Source organism: Panulirus ornatus, chromosome 49 (genome assembly GCF_036320965.1).
Source record: "Panulirus ornatus isolate Po-2019 chromosome 49, ASM3632096v1, whole genome shotgun sequence".
NCBI lineage: Eukaryota > Metazoa > Arthropoda > Malacostraca > Decapoda > Palinuridae > Panulirus > Panulirus ornatus.
The window spans coordinates 3,882,701-3,903,916 of NC_092272.1; the positions used below are offsets into that span (position 1 = coordinate 3,882,701).

General features: G+C 44.8%; 1 protein-coding gene across 7 annotated transcripts in view; it reads left to right on the forward strand.

Annotated features, from left to right (window-relative positions):
• Window positions 1-21,216, forward strand: part of LOC139764324 (semaphorin-1A-like) — a 466,398-nt gene that overhangs the window by 428,557 nt on the left and 16,625 nt on the right. For all 7 annotated transcript variants that reach the window (XM_071690825.1, XM_071690829.1, XM_071690828.1 and 4 more), the window contains exons 4-6: window positions 5,926-5,977; window positions 8,408-8,470; window positions 19,131-19,238. In XM_071690825.1, the coding sequence (XP_071546926.1) occupies window positions 5,926-5,977; window positions 8,408-8,470; window positions 19,131-19,238 (223 nt within the window). The remainder of the gene's footprint in view (window positions 1-5,925; window positions 5,978-8,407; window positions 8,471-19,130; window positions 19,239-21,216) is intronic.

Genomic DNA, 21,216 nt, shown 5'->3' on the forward strand with positions numbered 1-21,216 from the left:
ATTGTGCCTCCGTGCTCGTGCATCTTCGTGCTCAGGAAGTCTAGATCCTGAGTAGTGCCACAGTGTGGGTCTCCGGGGCCGTCCCCCACTCTGGGCCACCTGTCACCCTCATATGCCAGTATCCTACGTACCCAAAGTATTGCCTCTACTTTGCCTCCACCTCCCCTGAACCACGTCCCCTTCACCCCTAACAACACTGAAAGGCTTTTGCCTCATGTCTAGGTGGGTAAACTTCAAGATGTGAAAACTTAAAAGTGAAACAGCAGTGTGGCTATAACCGGCGGGATTCGAGGCCGGGTTGTGGGTTAAAGATGAACCACTGCTGCCCACGTGAGGTAACGTTGAGGATTCAATACATTGGTCTCCCCAGGTGTAGGAAAACTGTTTTGTATATATTTTTTTTTTCTCTCTCCATCTGGCAGCCTTATGGCCCTAGTCATGGCTGTAAGGAACACTCCTGGCACCACCTGTATGGCTGGGACTGCCCATAGAAAGGTGGGAAACACTAGCCAGCTGTTTCACGTGACTGGAACAACATATATAACAATCTTGTTTCCCTATACGAAAGAAAAGAACTGTGTCATCCGCTGTAGACGCCATCTCCTTTAAGTGGTGTTGCATAGCCTTTCTGTGCCGCATTATTTTCTGTAGCTTTTCTTTGCCCCCTTATTTTGCGTAGCCTTTCTGTGCCACCTGATGTCCACCGCGAGCTCTGCCCTGGTGTGCTGTGCGAATTCGTACAGTAAACATTTGTTCCTTCCGGATAAAATTTTAGCCGGGTGGAAAAGCTGTTTTAGCTCTCTCTCTCTCTCTCTCTCTCTCTCTCTCTCTCTCTCTCTCTCTCTCTCTCTCTCTCTCTCTCTCTCTCTCTCTCTCTCTCTCCAGTCTTTAGACAGAGAGAAAGACAGAGAGACAGGCAGACAGACAGATAATGTTTCGAAAGTATTTCAACACCTCTCTGCCGTAGACCTGCAAAGTACCACCTTGTAAGGTAAATAGATGTGGCACGGACGGAACGAAGAACACCCTATGTATTGTGGCTGTGAAGAGACTGTCTCTCCTTACACGAGAGTGGTCGAGGCCTCGATATAAGCTTTGAACTCAAACCACTACGCCCAGTCGCCGTCTTTATGACGGACCGACCGATTGACGTCCACTAGACGTCCACTCCTCACGACCTGTGAGAGTAACTTCCCCCTTTCACCAGCTCGGATTTTTACTGCCCTTAAGGGACCTGGCAGTCTTTCCCCAGAACAACTTCTTCCTTCCCTGTCGCTCGAATTCTGAAATCCCGCTTCAAGGATTTCTTAGTTATTGGGAAAATGTGACTTTTACATTTATGTATATATCCCTCTGGGCTTGGTGAAGCGTGTGCAAGGTTCATAGAAATGGGAGATTTCTCTTTAAGTCGTAACGTTATGAGATGATATTTTCAAGGAATTCGATATCAGTTTTGATGTCAACAAGTGGTAAACGGTCTCGATGGGAGGGGGGGAAAAAAAGGCGTCGAGTGTCGCTTGTATTTTAATTATTACGGTGTATAGTGACGCTTGCAGCGTGAACTACATACATGGGGAAGAACTTTTAGTATCGGGTCATTGGGTTCCGTCGAAGACCGCCCGTGAAATAAATTTCCTCCCCCTGGTGGACACAAAATTACCTGGTAAAGTTTTACTCACTCGAATGGCACCTGGGGGATCCACAAGACGCGACAGCATGACGTTTCCAGCGCCGCGGCGGAGGAGACTAGGCTCTCCGTCAGAGCGCGCAGGGGGTGGATATAGTCCCACAAGGCGGGGGGAGCCCTTCTGGTGGGGAGCCATCCATTGGGCTGAGGGCAATTTATTAAACTTGCCCCCCGGGCATTCTTAACCAGCGCTAACTTGTCCCTCCCAGAGAAGGGATCACAGCCCACCTGGCAACGAATGGCAAGCGCGCATCGAGAGAATTGTAAAGCCTCGCCCGACTGTGTAAGCACAGAGCAGAGACTCCAAGACGTTTAGAAAGTCGGAAAGAAGGGAATATGTTGGATTTCATAAGGTGGTCGTTGTGCGAAAGGCATAAGGAAAGGAGGGAATAGGGGAAAAAAAACTGGAAGGAAATTTTTGGTTGGTTGGGGGGAGGAGAATTGTCTGAATTTGAGCAGCGGTGTTTTTTTCGGTCCGATGTTTATGGCGAGATGCGGCTCCAGATCCCGCCATCCTCGCTAGGGGACTTGAGTTTAAAGTACAGGCTTAACACACGCTGGGGATTCACGGTTTTTTTTTTCTTTCTTTTATCTGAGAATCCGACCCAAGGAGAGCGTAAGAGCAGTGTCTGTAAATGGAAGAAAAATGTGACTGCCGGCGACGGACGTCCTGTACGTGTGTCGGAGGGGAAGTATTAATAAGATCAACATGGACGTTCGAACTGGTTCGTGTTACTCGACTACATGCGTCCGAATGACTTTTAAGATTAGGAATACTCGGCGACATTGGAGACCCTCAATATTATCGGTCGAGTCGAAGCGAAAGGAAGAACTCGATTTTGTTGGAAGAGCTTCGGAGAAAAAAGGCAGAAGCCACCGAAGTGGCAACTGCAAATACGAAACAAATACGAAAATGATCAAGTGATGTAGCGAGATGTAGAAAGTATAGCGAGATGTAGCGAGATGTAGAAGTATACATGAAGCAGCCAGTACTGTAGTTAAATACTATATCATAAAGAAACAGCTACTTTCACACTCTGAAAAAAAAGGAAAGTAAGAGTGTGAGAATTGAATTTAATAACTATAATATAGGATGCCCAAACCCTTTTGAGTACGAGTCTGCTGTCATTCTCAGGGTGTTAAAAGTTTAAGTGTGGACATTGTATGAAGTGTGAAACTCACTGGAATATCACGTGACAAAAGAATGGGGAAGGGAGGTGTGTGTGTGTGGGAGGAGGGGGAATGGTGTGGAGTGGGGGGTCGTCGTCTCCAACCAGGCCAAGCAAGTCGCGTTCATTTCACTCAGGAGTTAAAAGAGCATGTTTAATTGGAGTTCTTTCCCCCCTTCCGTTAAGGATTGTTTGAGCATGAATAATTCCGACTGTTCCGGGGGGGGGGGGGGATGTTAGCGTCTGCGTGTTTACCCATGGCCGGCTGCTGCTGGTGGTGGTGGTGGGGGGGTGGAGGCGCGCTCTGACGCCGGGGTGTCTGGCTATTTCCAAGATTGTCTGACTAACTGGTGCTTGTTGTCTGGAGTTTTAACTAATTATGTAGTGGAGTGTCGAGGTAGTTCATCGTAAGTGTCTAGACTTGTCTACGTAGGGTTTTGGGGCCGTGATTTTAAAATAACGACAGGGAGGGAGGAAAAAAAATATCTAACCTAATTAAATCTTAATGAACCGCCTTTGGAGGATGAACCAGAATACATTTTCTCTTCTTTTGCAGTAGATGATGATTAATTCAAGCTTTACATGAAATGAAAATAAGACGCTTTCATAAACATCCACCTCGGCAATACTTGCATTATACACCCTGTACCCTCTTAAGCTTTCGCAGCTTTAACGTAAAAAAAAAAAAGACTTTTACGCTATAAACTTTTTTCTTCCGAAAAAAAATTTAGAATAAAGTCGCTCGTGTCCACATCCTTCACCCTCGCCTGTTGTCCGTCCTCTGCAAAAGCCGTGCTTGTCCTGGCGTGGAATATTGTTCCCACATTTCGTAGCGCGCATCCCCTTGACAAAGTCCAGTCCACTCCACACCCGGCCCTTATCTCTAGCCTGCCTCCCCCTCTCTCCCGTCCGTTTTGTATCCTCCCTCAGTTTTATTGCTACTCCCACGGTCACTGCGCTGATGAAATTGAATACATTATACCTTTTTTCTCATAGATACACCCAGACGCCGTGCAAGCCGCTCCGCGAGACACGGTTCAAACTGCGTGTAGTGTATATGCCAACTTAACCATGTTTCTCATTTTTTGCTCTTCACTTCTCGCAGTCAAGCCTTAATTTTTTTATCGTGTGTGTGTGTGTGTGTGTGTGTGTGTGTGTGTGGTTTTTAAACGTACACCATACAAATTCTGTCGCCTCATCTCCCACACTGTATAAGGAATGGTACGGATCTGAAATAGGCACAAGTTGAGGGAAATGCTTTTGTTCTCTTGCCGTGTTCATATTCCATACATCTTAACTCACAGAGTATGCGTTTGAATTGAGCTACATCTTCTGAAGTTGTTCCTTCTCTGACTGACTACGTTTTCGACCACATCATCACAGGCCTGAGATTTTTAGATGTGAAAAAATAATGGAATTTTCACCACTGTGATTTCTTTGGAGAAGGGAGAGTATGATGGGGTAGGAGAGGGAGGGAGAGTGGCAGTGGGAGGAAGGGAGAGGATCAGCCTGTGTTATTTACGTTGTGTTGGGAGAGAGAGGTGGTGGGGGTTGGGGGTGGGTGGCTTGGGGTCCAATTCTTATAATGGATATTGAATTCGTTCGTGTGTGGCTCCGCTCCCAGCTAGGCTAGGCTTGCGTGGACCCAGCCCAACCGACCCCCTAACTCCCCCATATAGTGTCTGTATTCCTTACCGTCTGGGAGAGATTTTGGAAATTGTAGTTGTAGGTGCTTGTGTCTGTTTCTATTAAGAATATTACAACCTGTTTAACTGTGTTTCTGTATGGCTTCACTTGCTGCAGATGAAGCTTTTCCGGCCTGCTGTTGATTCCAGCTGTGCTGATGGCTTCTGTTGCTGATGCTACTACGCTTTCTGTTGGTGCTGATGATGTCAAAGTTTCTGTTGTTGCTCCTTCTGCCGTTGATTTTATTTATGTTGCTGTTGGTCCTTCTGTCCCGGATGCTCTTTAGTTTCTATTTATTGAAGCTAATCCTGAGACTCCTGCTGTCTCCCGCGGTGATATTATTGTTTCTGTTGTCTCAGCTGTTTCTGCGGCAGTTGTTCCTCTGTTGCAGCTGCAGCTTCTGTTACCTGGGGCTCGTTCTTTCGTCTTTGATGCCGGTCTCCACCCATGTCTACTTGGGAGAATAAAGGATTCAGGGAGGTTTACTCGTTGATGGTGTTTCCAGAGCTGGAAACTTTGCAGGCTGGAAAAGTTGGTTGTGGAGGTAACGAGTGCTTGCTGCCCCAGCCTGATCGTTTGACAACTGTGTTCCAAAGTTAAGAGCAAACTTTAGCCATGTTTGTTTGGCCTGTACTTAAGCCGGCCATCGGTAGGAAATGCCAGGTTCCACGGGTGTCGAGTTCCCTCTTGGAAACGTACTAACCTCAAGCTAGGCTCATCGTGTGACAGGAAACATGCACGAATTCTTTGAAATTGATATTTCTTGACCGTGTTTTTAGGTATTTGTCTGATATTTCCTGCAGGGCGGAGAATAAATGCGCACTCTTACCCATCCCCCTGGCATCTTGTATGTATTTTTGTGGTCTAAATCAGTCGTAGGAGAACCGAAACTGGTCAAATCATCGGCTTCAGGCGAAGACCAGTGTTGGGGAGTTACTGCCGGACTGTCTTACGACGTCATGTGGCGTTGATGGTGGTGTCCTGCGAATATTTTTGTTACTGGAGCAAACTGAACCTTCAAAGGCGAAACTTCCCTAAAAGTCTTCTTTATGACAGCGTTAAAAGTTGGAAATTCGTTTATCAAGCCAAACTTCGAGACAAGAATGAAGGAAAATGCGAGTTCCAGTTGTAAAGGAGGGACTAAACAAAAATGTGTGGCGGCTGAAAAATGTGTCTGGATTTATCAGAATCATTGAATGGCGTGAGCCAGGTGACTGGTCGTATATGTTGTTATCGCTTGATATACAGCAGTGCTATTATACTTCTGTGTGTGTGTGTGTGTGTGTGTGTGTGTGTGTGTGTGTGTGTATGTACAGTATCATTGAGGCGAATACTTTGATGATGAAGCTTGTCATATTAATACTTTCATCTTTCTCTTTACAGAAACATCGTCTACAATATCAGCGTCCTCAACCTCGAAGAGAATTTTAGTCAAGTAAGTTGTTCTTTGTTGTGCTTTATGTAATAAATTCAGTGTTAGGATGAAGGTTTAGTTCATAGATTGATTGAGAATGTAATAACTTTGATGCTTTGTATTGATATATGATGTCAATAGTGTGTCAGGTCGAAGTTCGACATTAGTTAAGGTTTTTATGCAGAACAGTTCATTGATCATAGTTAAAAGTAGATTTTTAAGTTAGTTAAGGTTTTTATGCAGAACAGTTCATTGATCATAGTTAAAAGTAGATTTTTAAGTACGAGTTAACGAGATCAGGCGATTTGAATTATAGTCTTAAAATTGTGGGTCATGGAGAAGTAATCTAATGGCATTATTAAGTACTTGGGATGATATTCGAAGCCCTTATGTCCCCACAGTTTTGTATAGGAGGGGTTCATAACACAACCAGCTAAACTATTATAGAATTCCCTATCGGAAGGTCCCTCTCTATGGTATTATTCCCTCGGTGTTGGCATACCATTATCAGGGTCTCTTAAATCTTGCCGATATAGCTGGTCGTGGGGGGTGTTTGAGCGTGAGAGGGTATCGGCAGCTGAGGTGCATTATGTTACTGGGAAGGTGTGATGGAAGAGTGTGGATGGGAAGGGGTAGAGACGCCATGCTCGCGGGAGCCAGTGAGATTCCCGCCATCGGCTGCCCTGAATCCAGGTTGAACAGCATTTTTAACTCGTAATGCGGAAAAATATCACGTAATTTTATGATTTACGAGAGCGTGGCGTGCCTGGAAAAACGCCTTAATGAGGTATATAGATCGTGTTGAATTAAAAGCCTAGGAAAATGCGATGCTACGTTACGTTGTCTTGCAGTGACGCTGAGAATATGCCTAACCCAGCTGATTGAAGAGCCGCGTAACGTATGAGACTTGAACGCCACCCCCGAGGAACCGAATGTGATGTTTTTGAGGGATTTTTGTGTCGTTAAGACGCCGAAGGCGAACGAAAATCCGGAATGAATGCGTCTCGCTTCATTATGAAAAGTTGCTCGCTTCTGAAAATTTGAAAAGAGAAAATAGAGTCAATCAAGCAGTATTTAATCTCAAGAGTGCAACGTTATGTTCATCTTTAACTGCCATGCGAAAGGTTAGGACCAGTGTGCTCAAATTGCCGTACCATTCTGCTCGAACAGTCGTGCCGTCGTGCTCAGACGACCGTACGACCGTGTTCGCCGGATTGGGCGCGCATTTGAGCTGGAGAAGCTGCCCATGGGAGCCATTGAACAGTGGGAGGGGGTAGGAGGCCTGAGTTGATCGGCGTCGTCACAACATCCTGTAGGAAAGGCAGCCCAAGCTTGCCTGGTGTCGGCGGGTGACAGCGGGCTTGACGCATGGCATCCTCCCGACCGTGAGGGGCCGTCACATAAACTTTGCATGACGAGTTTATTCATATTTAGTCGCACTCGGTCCCTTCCTGCATGATGGTAGGGGGGAATTACCTTTTACGTAAGCCATTTAGTGTACGTTGTTGTTAGAGCGGTAGTTTTCTTCCTCGTGTGTATATATATATATATATATATATATATATATATATATATATATATATATATATATATATTAATGGGAATCATTTCTGGATTTTTTCAAGTCTCCCCACATCATGTCGAAGGCCACAGTGCAGATATTACAGCCACGCATGACCGCAGACAGTTATAAATGAGTGCGGGGCAAGTAAAGAGATGGGCTGAGGGGCCCCCTTGTATTCAGTACATATTTACAAGCATGGTTACGAAGGAGAGCTAAGGTCCCAACAAATTTCGTGCTCTTTGTACATCATTTGCTCACTCGTGCGCGCGCTCCCCTCTCCACACCGCCCAATTATTCCCGTCTCTCTCTCTCTCTCTCTCTCTCTCTCTCTCTCTCTCTCTCTCTCTCTCTCTCTCTCTCTCTCTCTCTCGCATTCCTTCCTTTTCATCTTGAAGTCGTTTTTCCTTTTAGTCTACCCTCCTCCGCCCCCTTCTCTTACGGGGAAGGGCCACTTGGAATAGTTAACTCGTTGAACATGGTGATGCGGCCCATGAACACGACGGTGCGGTCTATGGGTTTAACAGCATGACCTCTTTACAGTGCCATTTAATGGTTAGGTCACAGGCCAGGCCATTGTACCCAAAGGTCTTACCTTCGTACCCAAAGGTCATACCTTCGTGCTCAAGGGTCGTACCGTCGTGCTCAAGGGCCGTTCCGTCGTGCTCAAGGGTCGTACCTTCGTGCTCAACGGTCGTTCCGTCGTGCTCAAGGGTCGTACCGTCGTGCTCAAGGGTCGTACCTTCGTGCTCAAGGGTCGCACCGTCGTGCTCAAGGGTCGTACCGTCGTACTCAAGGATGTCTCCGTCGAGCTGAGCTGATGAAGTGTAGGATGTGTTGCCATGCAATTTGCTTCGTGTTCTAACCTTGTGTTGTTTTTGTGTTTCCAGAGGATAGTGTGGTACTCCAAGGAATACGATAGTTCCGTCTGCTTCGACAAGGGAAAGTCGGTGGTGAGTAAACTACCTCCTTGTATTCCTTGAGCATTTTTCCTTTTTTTTAATGTTCCAATAAATTTTTTGAAAGTGTGGTCCAATAAATTTTTTGAAAGTGTACTCCAATAATTTTTTTGAAAGTGTACTCCAATAAATTTTTTGAAAGTGTGTTCCAATAAATTTTTTGAAAGTGTGTTCCAATAAATTTTTTGAAAGTGTGTTCCAATAAATTTTTGAAAGTGTGTTCCAATAAATTTTTTGAAAGTGTGCTCCAATAAATTTTTTGGAAGTGTGTTCCAATAAATTTTTGAAAATGTTCCGTTAGATTTTTGTAAATTAATTGTAGTTTTGATAGACACCAGAGTCCTTTTTTTTTAACAAAAAATGAAAATGGTTTCTTTAGAAATCAATTTTTTATGTTTTTATTAGCCCTTTTATAATTGTATTTTTAAATTTGGCGTTTTTGTTTGTCATTTTCTTTGTTGATTCACATTTTCATTGTTTTGTTTCTAGTATAATTTAAAATTCAGTATTCATCAATGTATTCCGGAATTGTTGGTTTGGTAAGTGTCGAAAGTAGATAGGTGTAGACAGGCTGACGAACAACGCAAGCAGGTCAGCGTCTGTGCAATGGAAAACGTGTCGAAGGTCCCTTACACTGCATTTATCACTTGCACAATTAACACTACATTGTGACATATATATATATATATATATATATATATATATATATATATATATATATATATATATATATATATGCGTGTTTGGGCGTTTATGTATATACATGTGTATGTGGATGGGTTGGGCCATTCTTTCGTCTGTTTCCTTGCGCTACCTCGCTAACGCGGGAGACAGCGTCAAAGTATAATAATGCTAATAATATATGTATGTTTTTTTATTTATCTATTTACACACACACACACACACACACACACACACACACACACACATACAAACTCGTTCCTACGATGATTTACAGAAAATTGTTTATCACACAACACGCAATATGACACTTGCTCCAGTTTCGTGTTCCGAGGAGAGCATCGATTTCCAAGGTTGTTGGAGATTCAGTGTCGTCCACGGCGAGTACAATGCTTGGCGATCGATCCCCTTGGCGTTCGTGGGGACGAGGTGGTCGCTGGCAACCGGTAAAGATTAATCATACGTCTTCTCTTTTTCTCCCTTGAAGCCAGCTGCCGAAAAGAGGGCTTTTGAATTACCAGGAAAATACCTCTTTATAGAGCAGTATCAATACCGTATAATCCTTTTTTTTATAAGGGCTTAATCGAGCGTCGTTTGGGAATAGACGAGAAGGCAAGATAATTGATAGATCCGAGCAAAATGTGTGTGTGTGTGTGTGTGGTAATGGGAAAGACAGACCTGATGGTCTGTGACAGGCATTCTGCTAGAAGACAGTCAGTGTGGGAAGGACAGATAACGGAAGACCTGATGGTCTATGACGCTGTTATCTGCTAAGAGAAATATCCTACATTCTTCAGGATAAAAGTTTTTTGTTTTTAGCGTGCGTGTCTCTGTACGTGTGTGAGGGTATAAGGATCATGAAAGAGTACGTGGAGCGGTTGGTCCAGCATTAGACTGTGTGACGTCCTTTGTTACCTTATTTGTGGCCCTGACGGCTCCTGATTTGCTATTCGCGTCACGGGTAAACTCTGTCTGTGGGCTTTTAAGTCAGGGGGTTGTGGGTTGGTGTGGGGAGAGGCAGGGGCGGTAAAGGGTAGGAAAAGGCTTTGTAAACAGATTTTAGAAAATGGTGAAGGTTCCTTGTTAAATACAAGTATCAATTTCGGTCGTTGTCGGATTAGGGAAAAAAAAACGTTCCAGTTCAGAGTAAAAAAATCCCTCCTCTCCCCCTCATTAATTTTGTAGCTTCTATCTTATGGGAGTACATGTGTGTGTGTGTGTGTGTGTGTGTGTGTGTGTGTGAGAGAGTAGACGAGTTGTACATATTAAATTCTGCAGTTCGTGTGGGTATGCGCAAGCGCTTTTACGTAACACATATTTGTGTATAATAAAAGTATGTCAGGGTATAACCTGTGATGGTATTCTTGGTTCTGGGAATTCGTTCCTTGCAATTGTGTGTTCCAGAAACAGCGAAGCATTTTTCATTATATTCAGCGCGGAACACCAGCACACATGCTCATTCATCGCTAAAATGTGAGAAATATATATATATATATATATATATATATATATATATATATATATATATATATATATATATATATATATATGTATATATATATATATATATATATATATATATATATATATATATATATATATATATATATATTCGAACACACGGAAGCAAACTGATGAAGAGACGATCCTCAGAAACGCAATCCCGTATAGCGACCGTCTGTAGGGGTTTGCATTATGGCCGGTCACTCGTTTCCAACGGCTTTGTCCGTAACGGGTAGATTCCCATCGCCCGTGCACCTCGTCCATCGCTGGCCTTGAGTTATGGCCATTACTGATGATGAGTGGCCAATCTTTTGGCTTGTGGTTGGCGTGTTCAGGTAAAGTAACATTAAGGTAGGAGGGTTTGTCCCTGACTAGTGTTTTTTAAATGGATACGCGACCTTGTATATCATGTAAACAATGCCACAGAGCCAGACGATCCTCCTCAGCTAAGTGTGGCCAACGGGATTTACGTCCACTGAACACTTGAGTTATAAGGATACTTACGTTCAATAAAAAAAAAACATCTTTATAGCCGGCATTGAAAAGCTTACAGGCGCAGTTGAACTGTCATTTGTCGTGGGTACGGCGCAATCAGCTGATCGATGTTGGTGTTTCAGCGTCCTCCGGAGCCGCACAAGATTTTCAAACTTTCTCGGATTAAACTGTGAACGGTTGAGACCCGCTCCACGTACGCGAGGCATGATACTCACAGGACGTGCGGTTGGCACCGTGCACACGTAAGGAGCCTAGATCGCGCAAAGTTTAGCAAGAGACAAGTCCTGCAGCCTTACATGTAGCATTTAATGGCACACCAGCGAACCAACAGGTAATCTTGGTGGAATTGTCGTCCCGGAGATGGACAGCTGTTGCCTCGCGCGTGACGCCCGCTCTTACGGCTAGATACCGTGCAAAGGGACGTTATTATCCCCAAATGGCTACCATTATACGCCAACACAATGCCCCCGTCGCTCATCTGGACGCTGGAAATAATACCCGAGTCTCTTGTATCACGAATTTTTAAAGAAGACATTTTTCTCGGCGGGATTTCGTCAGCGTTGGTACGCAAACGTAGTATATTTAATTTTTGCTTTGCCGCGTTCACCGGGATTGGTTAGTTAAGGTTAGTTCATTGGCTGCATCCATGATTGAGAAAGTTACCCCCCTCCTGGCCACACAATTCCATGAAAGTGTCGCCATCTCAGTAGGTCATAAACACCCTCCTCCATCACTCAAAGTGCTGGGGGAAAATTGCGATGTTTAATCTACTTATCGTTGATTGCGGAGTCAACTTCTGCGGGAGGGATATTGGGGGAAGCCTCCGGCAACGCACAGGTTTGCCGGGCTAGCCAGGCCCCCTGAGAACTTGTCAGCAGGTCGCGTAGGAGTGGGTGCTGGTCATGTCAACATCGTCTGTTTGCTCAGGCCATACCACCTCTTTTTTTAGCTGTGACGTCACAGGTGTATGTGCATCGTTTTGCTTCTCTTTTTCCCCCACTCTCTCTCCTAATGGTAATCACAGTTATTAGCGTGGGAGGACATTGGTTAAATGGCGTGAGAGAGAGATTGATCACCCAAGCCACTTTTTGTTGAGCGTGCCATTGTTGTGGGCTTGAGGGAAGTTTGGGTACGCATGAGGGTTGTCAGTTACTGTGGGACGATTTTCGCGTGAGAGTGGGAGTCTCATATTTATAACGTCAGTCTCTGTATATGGTAGACTTTTAGTAGGAAAAAGTACTCCAGTAATCAAGTACTATGCTGGGAAATTAATAGCATCACATTGCAGCCAGTCATGTGCGACAGCGCCCGCTCATGGGAAGCCTAGTAGGGAGGAACTGTAATAAATGTGCGTGGAAGACCAGGCATACAAAGTGTGCGTGGTATGCCAGCTCCTCAAGGCTGCTCAGGGAGGTGCCTGGTGAGGGGGGCCTGGAGGTCAGGCCGCAGCTCGTAACTAGCGTGGGTGATGACTTGGCCACATGAGTATGTCTCTGTCGGCGTGTTTGAGTCTGTCCCCGGGACGTTGCTACACTTGTTCGAACAACACTCTGGTCATGTATTTGTCCAGGGGGCAATGTTTTTTAGGGGGCGGATCATCGCCATGGGAATGATCGCTAAGGTACGCTCATAAAGTTTTGACAGTTGGGAATGAATGTAAATTCCCCTATGAAAACACTACGTATAATAGATTTAAAAGAAAAAAGATTTTTTTTCAGTGGGTAAGTCTGGGAACCTTTGCTGCTAGTGTGAACAAGCCTAATTATGTTACTGATTTACCCTTAACGTTCGGTTTTATCTCGGTACCTTCGTCCAAGATCTGGGTTATAGGCCATCATTTCACATCACACATCACATAGTACCAGAAAAATTATGGATAGAAATATTTAGTTCCTGAAATGATGGTGGTCCACCAAACGGGCCACTTCTCTGCATGTAGATTTGTGTTTTTCGTTTCATGACGAAAATGGTTCATTAGCGGGTGTATTTAAGGAATGTCTGCTGCTGGGGTGAGGAGGCGGCGTATGTCGTGTGCGTTTGGCTGTGTGGTGGGGAGTGCTGGATGGCCTGGTGTCTTGGAGGGCAGACTGATCGCTCGGTGTTGAAGGCTTGGCTTGAAGAAGTTGGTTCATCGCATGGATGAGACAGCATTGATAACAGTGCCCTCAGTGTTTTGAATATTCTGATTGTTAAAACTGTCCCAAGATGAGAAACTCTTAACCTTCTCTAAAATAGAGAGAAATTGGTACGTAAGATTTACTTCGAAATAACCTGTATAGATATTTAAGGTTTTACATGTTCTTTGCAACAAGTTTTCTGAGACCGATCCCCAGGGAGGTTTAATATGAAGCAGCCAATGTCGTTAATGCATAGATTGCAGGGAAATGTGTCGCTGTGGTAATAATTCACACCAAAGAATTCGTTAGTTGCTGCACATGTAATACTTCGCAGATTCTGCTGGACGCTAGATTCTTAATTTGAAATTCAGACGCATGGGGGGAGTGCTTTTATCTTTGTTCCACCGTAGTAAGTCTGGTCCTTCTGTCGTGTATATAGAAAAGTAACCACCTCAAATGTAGAGGCTAAGCATTATTGACCAATGCTCATAGAGAGGCCTTATCGTCCGCTGATATGTTATACACTAAACCAACACATGGGATTTTAAGAGTGTATGAATTTCATTTAAATGATTTAAAAGTTTGTGAGGCAAACCGTCCGAGCGCTTGCAGGATGGTAATGTGTTTCCCACACGCACGTCCGAACAGGGAACCAAAAAAAAAAAATCAGAACTTGTGAAAGTAAATCAGGTTTGAAAGTTGAAAAGAAATGCGAGTTGGAGCCTAGCCTGTGGCATCGCCTCCCGTGGCCACAGCGTTGCAAGACAAAGTTTTCACCAGCAGTTACATTTCATAATGGTTAACTGTACAACTCCTGCCGGCCGTGTACGGTGCTGCCCTCCCACGGTGATAGCCTCGCTGGGAACTATTCTTGTCATGTATAATCTCTCTCTGTGGCATTGTGGTTCATAAAAGAGGAGGTACTCGTTTCTTTATTGGTGTTTTATGCTGAGGGCATTCGGCGGGTAAACGTTAAGCGTCCGCTTTTGAGATGTAGGCTTCAGAATTGATACTTGTGCTTTGATCCTTTAAGGAAATGGAGTTCTGGCATTGAATTTTCGCTTGCGCTAGTGTAGACAAGTGTAGATTGAGCACTGCAGTGAATTGTCGTTTAGCAGTAGCTTAGACATAGATTCCACCAGCAATTATTTTGTTGCGTGTTCATCGTAGCCATGTTAACGAGTAGGATCAACGAACGGTTGAAAAATCAGGTGCAAGGAGGTTGAGTGAGCCAACACCCATCACTTCTGTTGGTGCAAAAGTGTCCTTCTGTGCCTCGCGCCCCTGTTTACCGTGCAGACGGGCCAAAGCTTGAAGTTATGTTGCATAACTGTCAGCTCGGTAGAGGATTGAGACTTACTGGAATGTCAAGGAAGCAGCAGATGTTTTTTGCTTTTTTACGTAATCGGCCGCTCCCACATCTGCACCGGTTGTAGCCCTAGCAAATTACGGTCGTTGGTTCTAATTTAAGCCAGCAAATTCTACGGGTTTCGATGATTTCCTGTTTTTTTTTTAGAGCTGGTAAATTCGTTCATGTTTTCCACTGGCGCAGTGGATGAGACGGTAGGCATTACTTAGCGAGGACGGGAGGGGGACGGGGAGTCGTAAAGTCACATATTGCTGCAGCAGCGAGGCAATCCGGCGTGACACGGGCCCGCGACAGGCGGCAACAAGGGGTGATCTCGTCGGATATTGCGCACGTGATCCTCTCTTTTCACCACAGTTCCCGTGTCTTCCCACCCCGCTGCCCTCCTCCCGCGACCTGCAGCTGCTCCAACCATTCTTACTGCTGCTTGTTGCGAGAGGGTAAAGGATGGGATGGGGGCTGTTGTGTCACTGCCCTTTATTGATGATAATACATTTCGCAAGCTGGCGTGACTGGAGGAGGTTGGTTGAGAAACTTTCGTTCTCTATGTTGAAGTAAAAAGAAAAAAGAAGAAAATATCGGACAAATATGGGAAGTAGGAAATTTTAAAGTGCATGAAATAAGACAAGTGGAGACAAATTAGCAGTAAATGGGGCGGATTATTAGAGACTAGAATTGTGAATAATTGGGTCACAGTTCACTCAGACAAAAAAAGATCAGATCTTTAGAAGAATAACTGAGGAAAGCTCTGAATTAAGCATTAGTCTCTCTCTCTCTCTCTCTCTCTCTCTCTCTCTCTCTCTCTCTCTCTCTCTCTCTCTCTCTCTCTCTCTCTCAAATCTAGCTCAACCCAGCAGGGGTATAAACTGATCACAGATAAACACCTCACGTACCCTCTGAAAATTGCGTGTTGTTTGCCGTATCACAGCAGCTTCGCCTCGGTAGGTTGAGAATGTGTGCGCGACCCCATTCTCACTAGGCTGTTTACTGCATCCGTCCGTGATACAGTTGCTGGTGTAAAGATTTTCATGCGAGCATTTTCGCCTGTAAGTGGTAGTGTTGGTGGTTGAATCCTGCTCCGAGTTTCATGTGCGTCCGGTAATTCTGTCCGGCATTGGTAGCCACAACTTGCAGTTAACCTGAGAAGCCTCGCTTCATCAGTATGTTAGTGGTTGTCCTGGTATCCAAATGTAGACATGGCATCAAATTATAAATTCGACAACATCAGCATTAGTCTACGCCCTGTAGTATATAATTCAACAATTCCAGCCCTAAGTTCTACCCACGAATGAGGCATTGCAAGTGTTGAACGTTAGGGTATCAGCCAAGGATTTTTTTTGTGTTCCATGTTACATTGGTTGTTATTGAAGCTTGAGCTGTTGTTATTGAAGCTTAGGACGACCTGGAGATGATTCCGTTGTATACTCATGAAGTGTATTTTTCATGCGAGGTGACAAGATTTCGTCGCCTCTATCTTTCTGTTTTGTGGACCTTCCATGCGTCTAGTGTATGAAATAATATTATCTTAAATTAATAAATCGTCTGATTTTTTTTTTTTTTTCGTGCGGGATTAAAGGTTTTGTGTAAGTGCCGAAAGAGTATCACGTGATTTTACCCTCATCATGGTACATAATCTGTTCTCACTCGAGGTAAGGTCTTTGTTCCCTTTCACGGACGCTACAGCAGGAACAGTTTTATATCTTGACTTTCTCTTAACTTTTTGTCTTGCCGCAAAATACTTCTCTTCTAGCCGGTAGCATGTGGAAAATTGCCGCCAAAGTATGCCTTATTTTTCATGGGACTTTGTCGAGGTTGGGGAGGGAAAAAGGAAGTGAAAAGCTAGGCTTTGTAGCCGCTTCCCCCACCTCAGTGGTTAGATTGGTTGAGCCTAGTGGAGTGTATAAAACCCAACGTTAACTTTGCTTAGACTTTTTGGATCGAAATTTATTTTTTTTTTAACATGAGAAATGATACTTGTATGAATTTGGATACTTGAAAATATTTTTCTTTACTAAAAGTTGAGCTGTTAAAATGGAAGTAAATGAAAATAAAGTAGTGGGTAAAATACAGGTTATGATCCGACTACATGACCCAGGGTGTATATATATATATATATATATATATATATATATATATATATATATATATATATATTAGGTCGGATTTCGATCAGAACCAGATGCAAACTCACAAAGGACAAATTCGTCTCAGAAACCCGGCCTCCGGATGCAGCTGAGAGCGAAATTTCCGTTAAAATGCAGGTTCCTGTTTCACGCTTACGTACGCACTCGTGCGTGCTTGGCTGTGTGCTCAGTGGAGGATGAGATGGGCGCAGCACGAGCCACACTACCCATGTGAGAATCTCTCGTGCTTCGGTCGACGTCACGGAGATACACATTGCAAGAAGAATAGAACACTTGAGAACTAAGGGATTCATAGAAACCTTGCGGCTCAGCGGCCAATGAAAATAGCATTTTTATCCTGATATTACTTTAGATTAAGTTTGCCTGAGCTTGAGAATGAACAGATACGGGAATTCCTCTCCCGTTTTAACCTTCGTTTTATGGGTTTGGTGAGTAAATTCTGTTGTTTTTATCTCGGTATCAGAAATGCTTTCCGTGTGGAGCTTCTTGCACACGACGGCACGACCCTTGTGTGTGAAGGCATAAACCTTAAACCTAACTCCTCGAGGGACTGAGCAAAGTTCAGGACAACCCAAAAGGTTGTTCGTGTTCGAGGGTTTGGTGTGTGTCTCTGTGCGAGATCGACGGACATATCAGGCGTGGAAGTGGGTGTCGGGAGGGACGAGGCTTCGAGCGGGTGTCCCACCAGTGGGTGGTGGATGGTGTGGGTAGGTGTGGTGTGCGTGACACCGTGATTTACTGGGCTGGACGCGCGCCACTGTCTGCTGTCACCGCCAGAGGCTCCCACCTCCCGACAGCTGCTGGGGGTTTATCACCTCGGCATTTTCACCGGTCTCGTACAACTCCGGCTTTATCCGAAGTCGAACCCGCCTCGTCTTTTCTGATTTTTGTACCTTGGGAGGCCTCTTCTCTCCCGGGGATTTATAAAATTTAGATTTAATACATGATTGTGCTCACTTGTCATCGTTTGATCAATTGTTTGTCATGCGATACCGTATATCCCCATGATTATGTGTATTAATCCTCAGATAACGGGATCCAAAGAGGTTTTAACAATATGAAGAATCCATCAACCGGACTTTGATGTCCTAACGGTCGTTGTCTCCCACTGGGATAAGAAAAAGAGGGGCTTTTACAGATGAGAACTCCACAAAATTTTTGTATCTCCGTCAGCAGCACCTTGCCACTGTACGAGGAGAATCTCAACTGCGTAGCGAGTTCAGTGGCCGCACTAATGACCATTGATCCCCCAGACTATCGCCAATTGCTGTTGCAAATTACCCTCTTGGGCGAACCAGGGAAGCAATTTTCTGCTGATGATGTTTACTGATAGACAAGAGTCAAATATTTCTTGAAATGAACATGGTCGAAAATAGTCTCTCTCTCTCTCTCTCTCTCTCTCTCTCTCTCTCTCTCTCTCTCTCTCTCTCTCTCTCTCTCTCTCTCTCTCTCTCTCTCTCCATGCTTAAAACACAAAAGAAAATTATGAAATAGCGTTGTATGATATAGTGAAACGCTCTTATCATCCTACGAGGAGTTACATCGTAGCATAATCTGAGCCTGGTTTTGAATTTGCATCTGCCGACAGCCACTGCCAGCAAGAAGACAGTGGCGTCCACAGACATCTTTTTTCCTCAGTACTGTTGGCCATTAAACGTGCTGGAACCCCCCCTCTAACAGCCAGGAGATAATTGTTCAGTGCTCCCCGGCGCCTCTTTCTTATTACCATATAATGACCGAACGTCTCTGGGGCCCGGCTTGCAGAACCATGGCGCCATCCCACAGTCTCCAGACACAGACTACGGCGGAAAAGAAAATTGTATCCGTTGGGTTCCCTCGAGCGATTCGGAAATACGGGGAAAAACGGTGGTGGGGTTTAGAATGAGGGATGTGACTCCGGGTTTTTTTTTGGGGGAGGGGGGGTGTTTGATGTGGTGCTTGTGTATGTGTGGCTTGACCCAAGCGCCTGGGTTGATGGTTTTGGCGATTGTGGGACTGGGATGTTGTGGAAGACGGAGTGGTTAGTGTGATGAGATACTTTGTGTTGAAGGGAATCTTTTGCACTTGTGAAACTATGCATTTTTTTTTTATTTTATTTATCTCATCAGCTGTCATAAACTGCCTCGCAACAACGTAAGAAAAGAAAGATGATGTCAAAGTTAGTTGATGTTTGAATCATTATTTCCACATCATTAACCGGATTACATCGAAAATAATCGTTTCTCGTGTTGCTTTTTTCACTTACCTTTTTATCATTTTCTGTCGTGCAAAAAATTAGTGGATTTGCTCGTGACCTGATGCAGTTACTGCCCTAGCCCTCTTTCTAATCATGGACATTTCTTTCTCAGGATGATTGTCAGAACTACATCCGGGTTCTGGCCAAGGAAGGCGAGGGACAGTTCCTCGTATGTGGCACCAACGCGTACAAGCCACTTTGCCGCCGCTATGCCCAACAGGTAAGCATTCCCCAGCTTGTGTACGTCTTGGATATTATGCCCATCAGGTGAGTAGGAGCAGTAATGTGCCTAACGGGAGGAAATTCTTAATGACTTTCCCTAAAAATGTTAAGCTTTTATGTGTTGGTCTAAAAGGGCCTGAGCTGCATTGAAGAGCAGAGCGTAACAAGATAAAAGAGACTCAGAAAATCTTTTTCAGAAAATCCAATACGACTGTAAAAGACATGGATTGGGAGAATTATGTAACATTGTTATCCAGACTTAAATCCTAGTAATGATTGGGAGAATTATATAACATTGTTATCCAGACTTATATCCTAGCAATGATTTTATCCGATTCGTTAAGCTGTGAAGTCTCTTAATTACTGTTCGTAGTGCTCAAAATCAGAAGGTAGTAAAATTAAAGCTTATTCTGGCGCACACACACACACACACACACACACACACACACACATTGGTCCAGCAACACGATCAATAGTTAAGAGAACATTGGCATTCCGGTAGTGGCGGCTAAGCTGTTGACGCAGTAGGAAGCCAGCATTTCCCCCGGCGGCTGTCGTTCTGGCTCACGTCTCGTCGGAGATCCGTACACTTTGCTACACTTTGCATATCGAGGAGAATGGGGGCAAGATAGTATAGAGGAGGAGGAGCCGCTCTTGATCTCCAGTACTTGTGGAAGAGTCGGACGAGGGCGCGTTGGAAGTTGCTTGGCAACTGCTGCTTCGTGCTTGGGACTGCGCGCGGAATAGTTTTATTAGCACTTTGCTATTACAGTCGTGTTCGTCATGTCTTGAGTGACGGCGTAGGCACCGATGCCTGGGTTCAGGGCGATTGAGGGCGTGATGGCAGAGACACGGGTTTACCCGACCGTAATCACTGTGGGTCGTGAGGGGATACCATAGCATTAGGTTACACTAGCCTTTTAAGCAGTAGATTTGAGCAGGATTTGAGGCAAAAGGAATTTTATGAACGTGTGCCCGCATGGTTTGTATGTAGTTGGTGCAACCTGTGACTTGAGAGTGTGTCCACTGTGGACTCCACAAGACCATACTCCTGCTGTATAGTATGAAGAGGGAGGGGGGAGAGGAGGAGGAAGTACACAATGGGCGAGTTATAAGATAGTGAGACCTAATGATACGGTGAGGAAAATGTGTTATGGGTGTCAAGTACTTTTGGAAATGTAATTCCACCGAAAGTTCCGGTAGAGTCGTACATTCCAGCGTCCATGCGCTGTACTGGCTCAGTCTGCTAAGATTAGGAATGTAGGATATTGATACTGTCCTCCAGCAGATAACCTCATCATACGTATACCGTTAGGTCGTCTGTTTTCTGTCTTGACCATGAACTGTCCTCCTGCAGATAACCTCATGATACAATGTCAGGTCGTCTGTTTTCTGTCCTTCCCATGCCCTGTCCTCCAGCAGATAACCTCGTCATAGACCATCAGGTCTTCTGTTCTCTGTCTTTCCCATGTCCTGTCCTCCAGCAAATAACCTCGTCATAGACCATCAGGTCTTCTGTTCTGTCTTTCCCATTTCCTGTCCTCCAGCAGATGACCTAGTCATGATCCATCAGGACGAACACGAGCTAATACGTCTTCCTTCGGCGTGTTTGTCCGTCCCTCCTGTAGTTTTGGTTTGCCGTCACTAGAGACAGCGGTGCTGAGAACGGAGATGGCCGTCTTCAGGGAAGACAAAGGCTTGACAAAGTGGGTCGTGGAAGAGGATGTCCAAGGAGCCTTAGCACTTTTGTCCATCCCCGGGGGGGAGGGGGAGGTCTTGGCACCATTCACCACCCTCCTCCGGTGCCACCAACCTCCTCACCCACCGCGCCAGTTTGGCATGGACAGTGAGGAATGGCTTTAGGAAATTGGTTGTTCCATCTTTATATATATATATATATATATATATGTGTGTGTGTGTGTGTGTGTGTTGAAACTTCCAACAGCCAGGCTCGAACCCGGGTCCTTGTGCGTGGG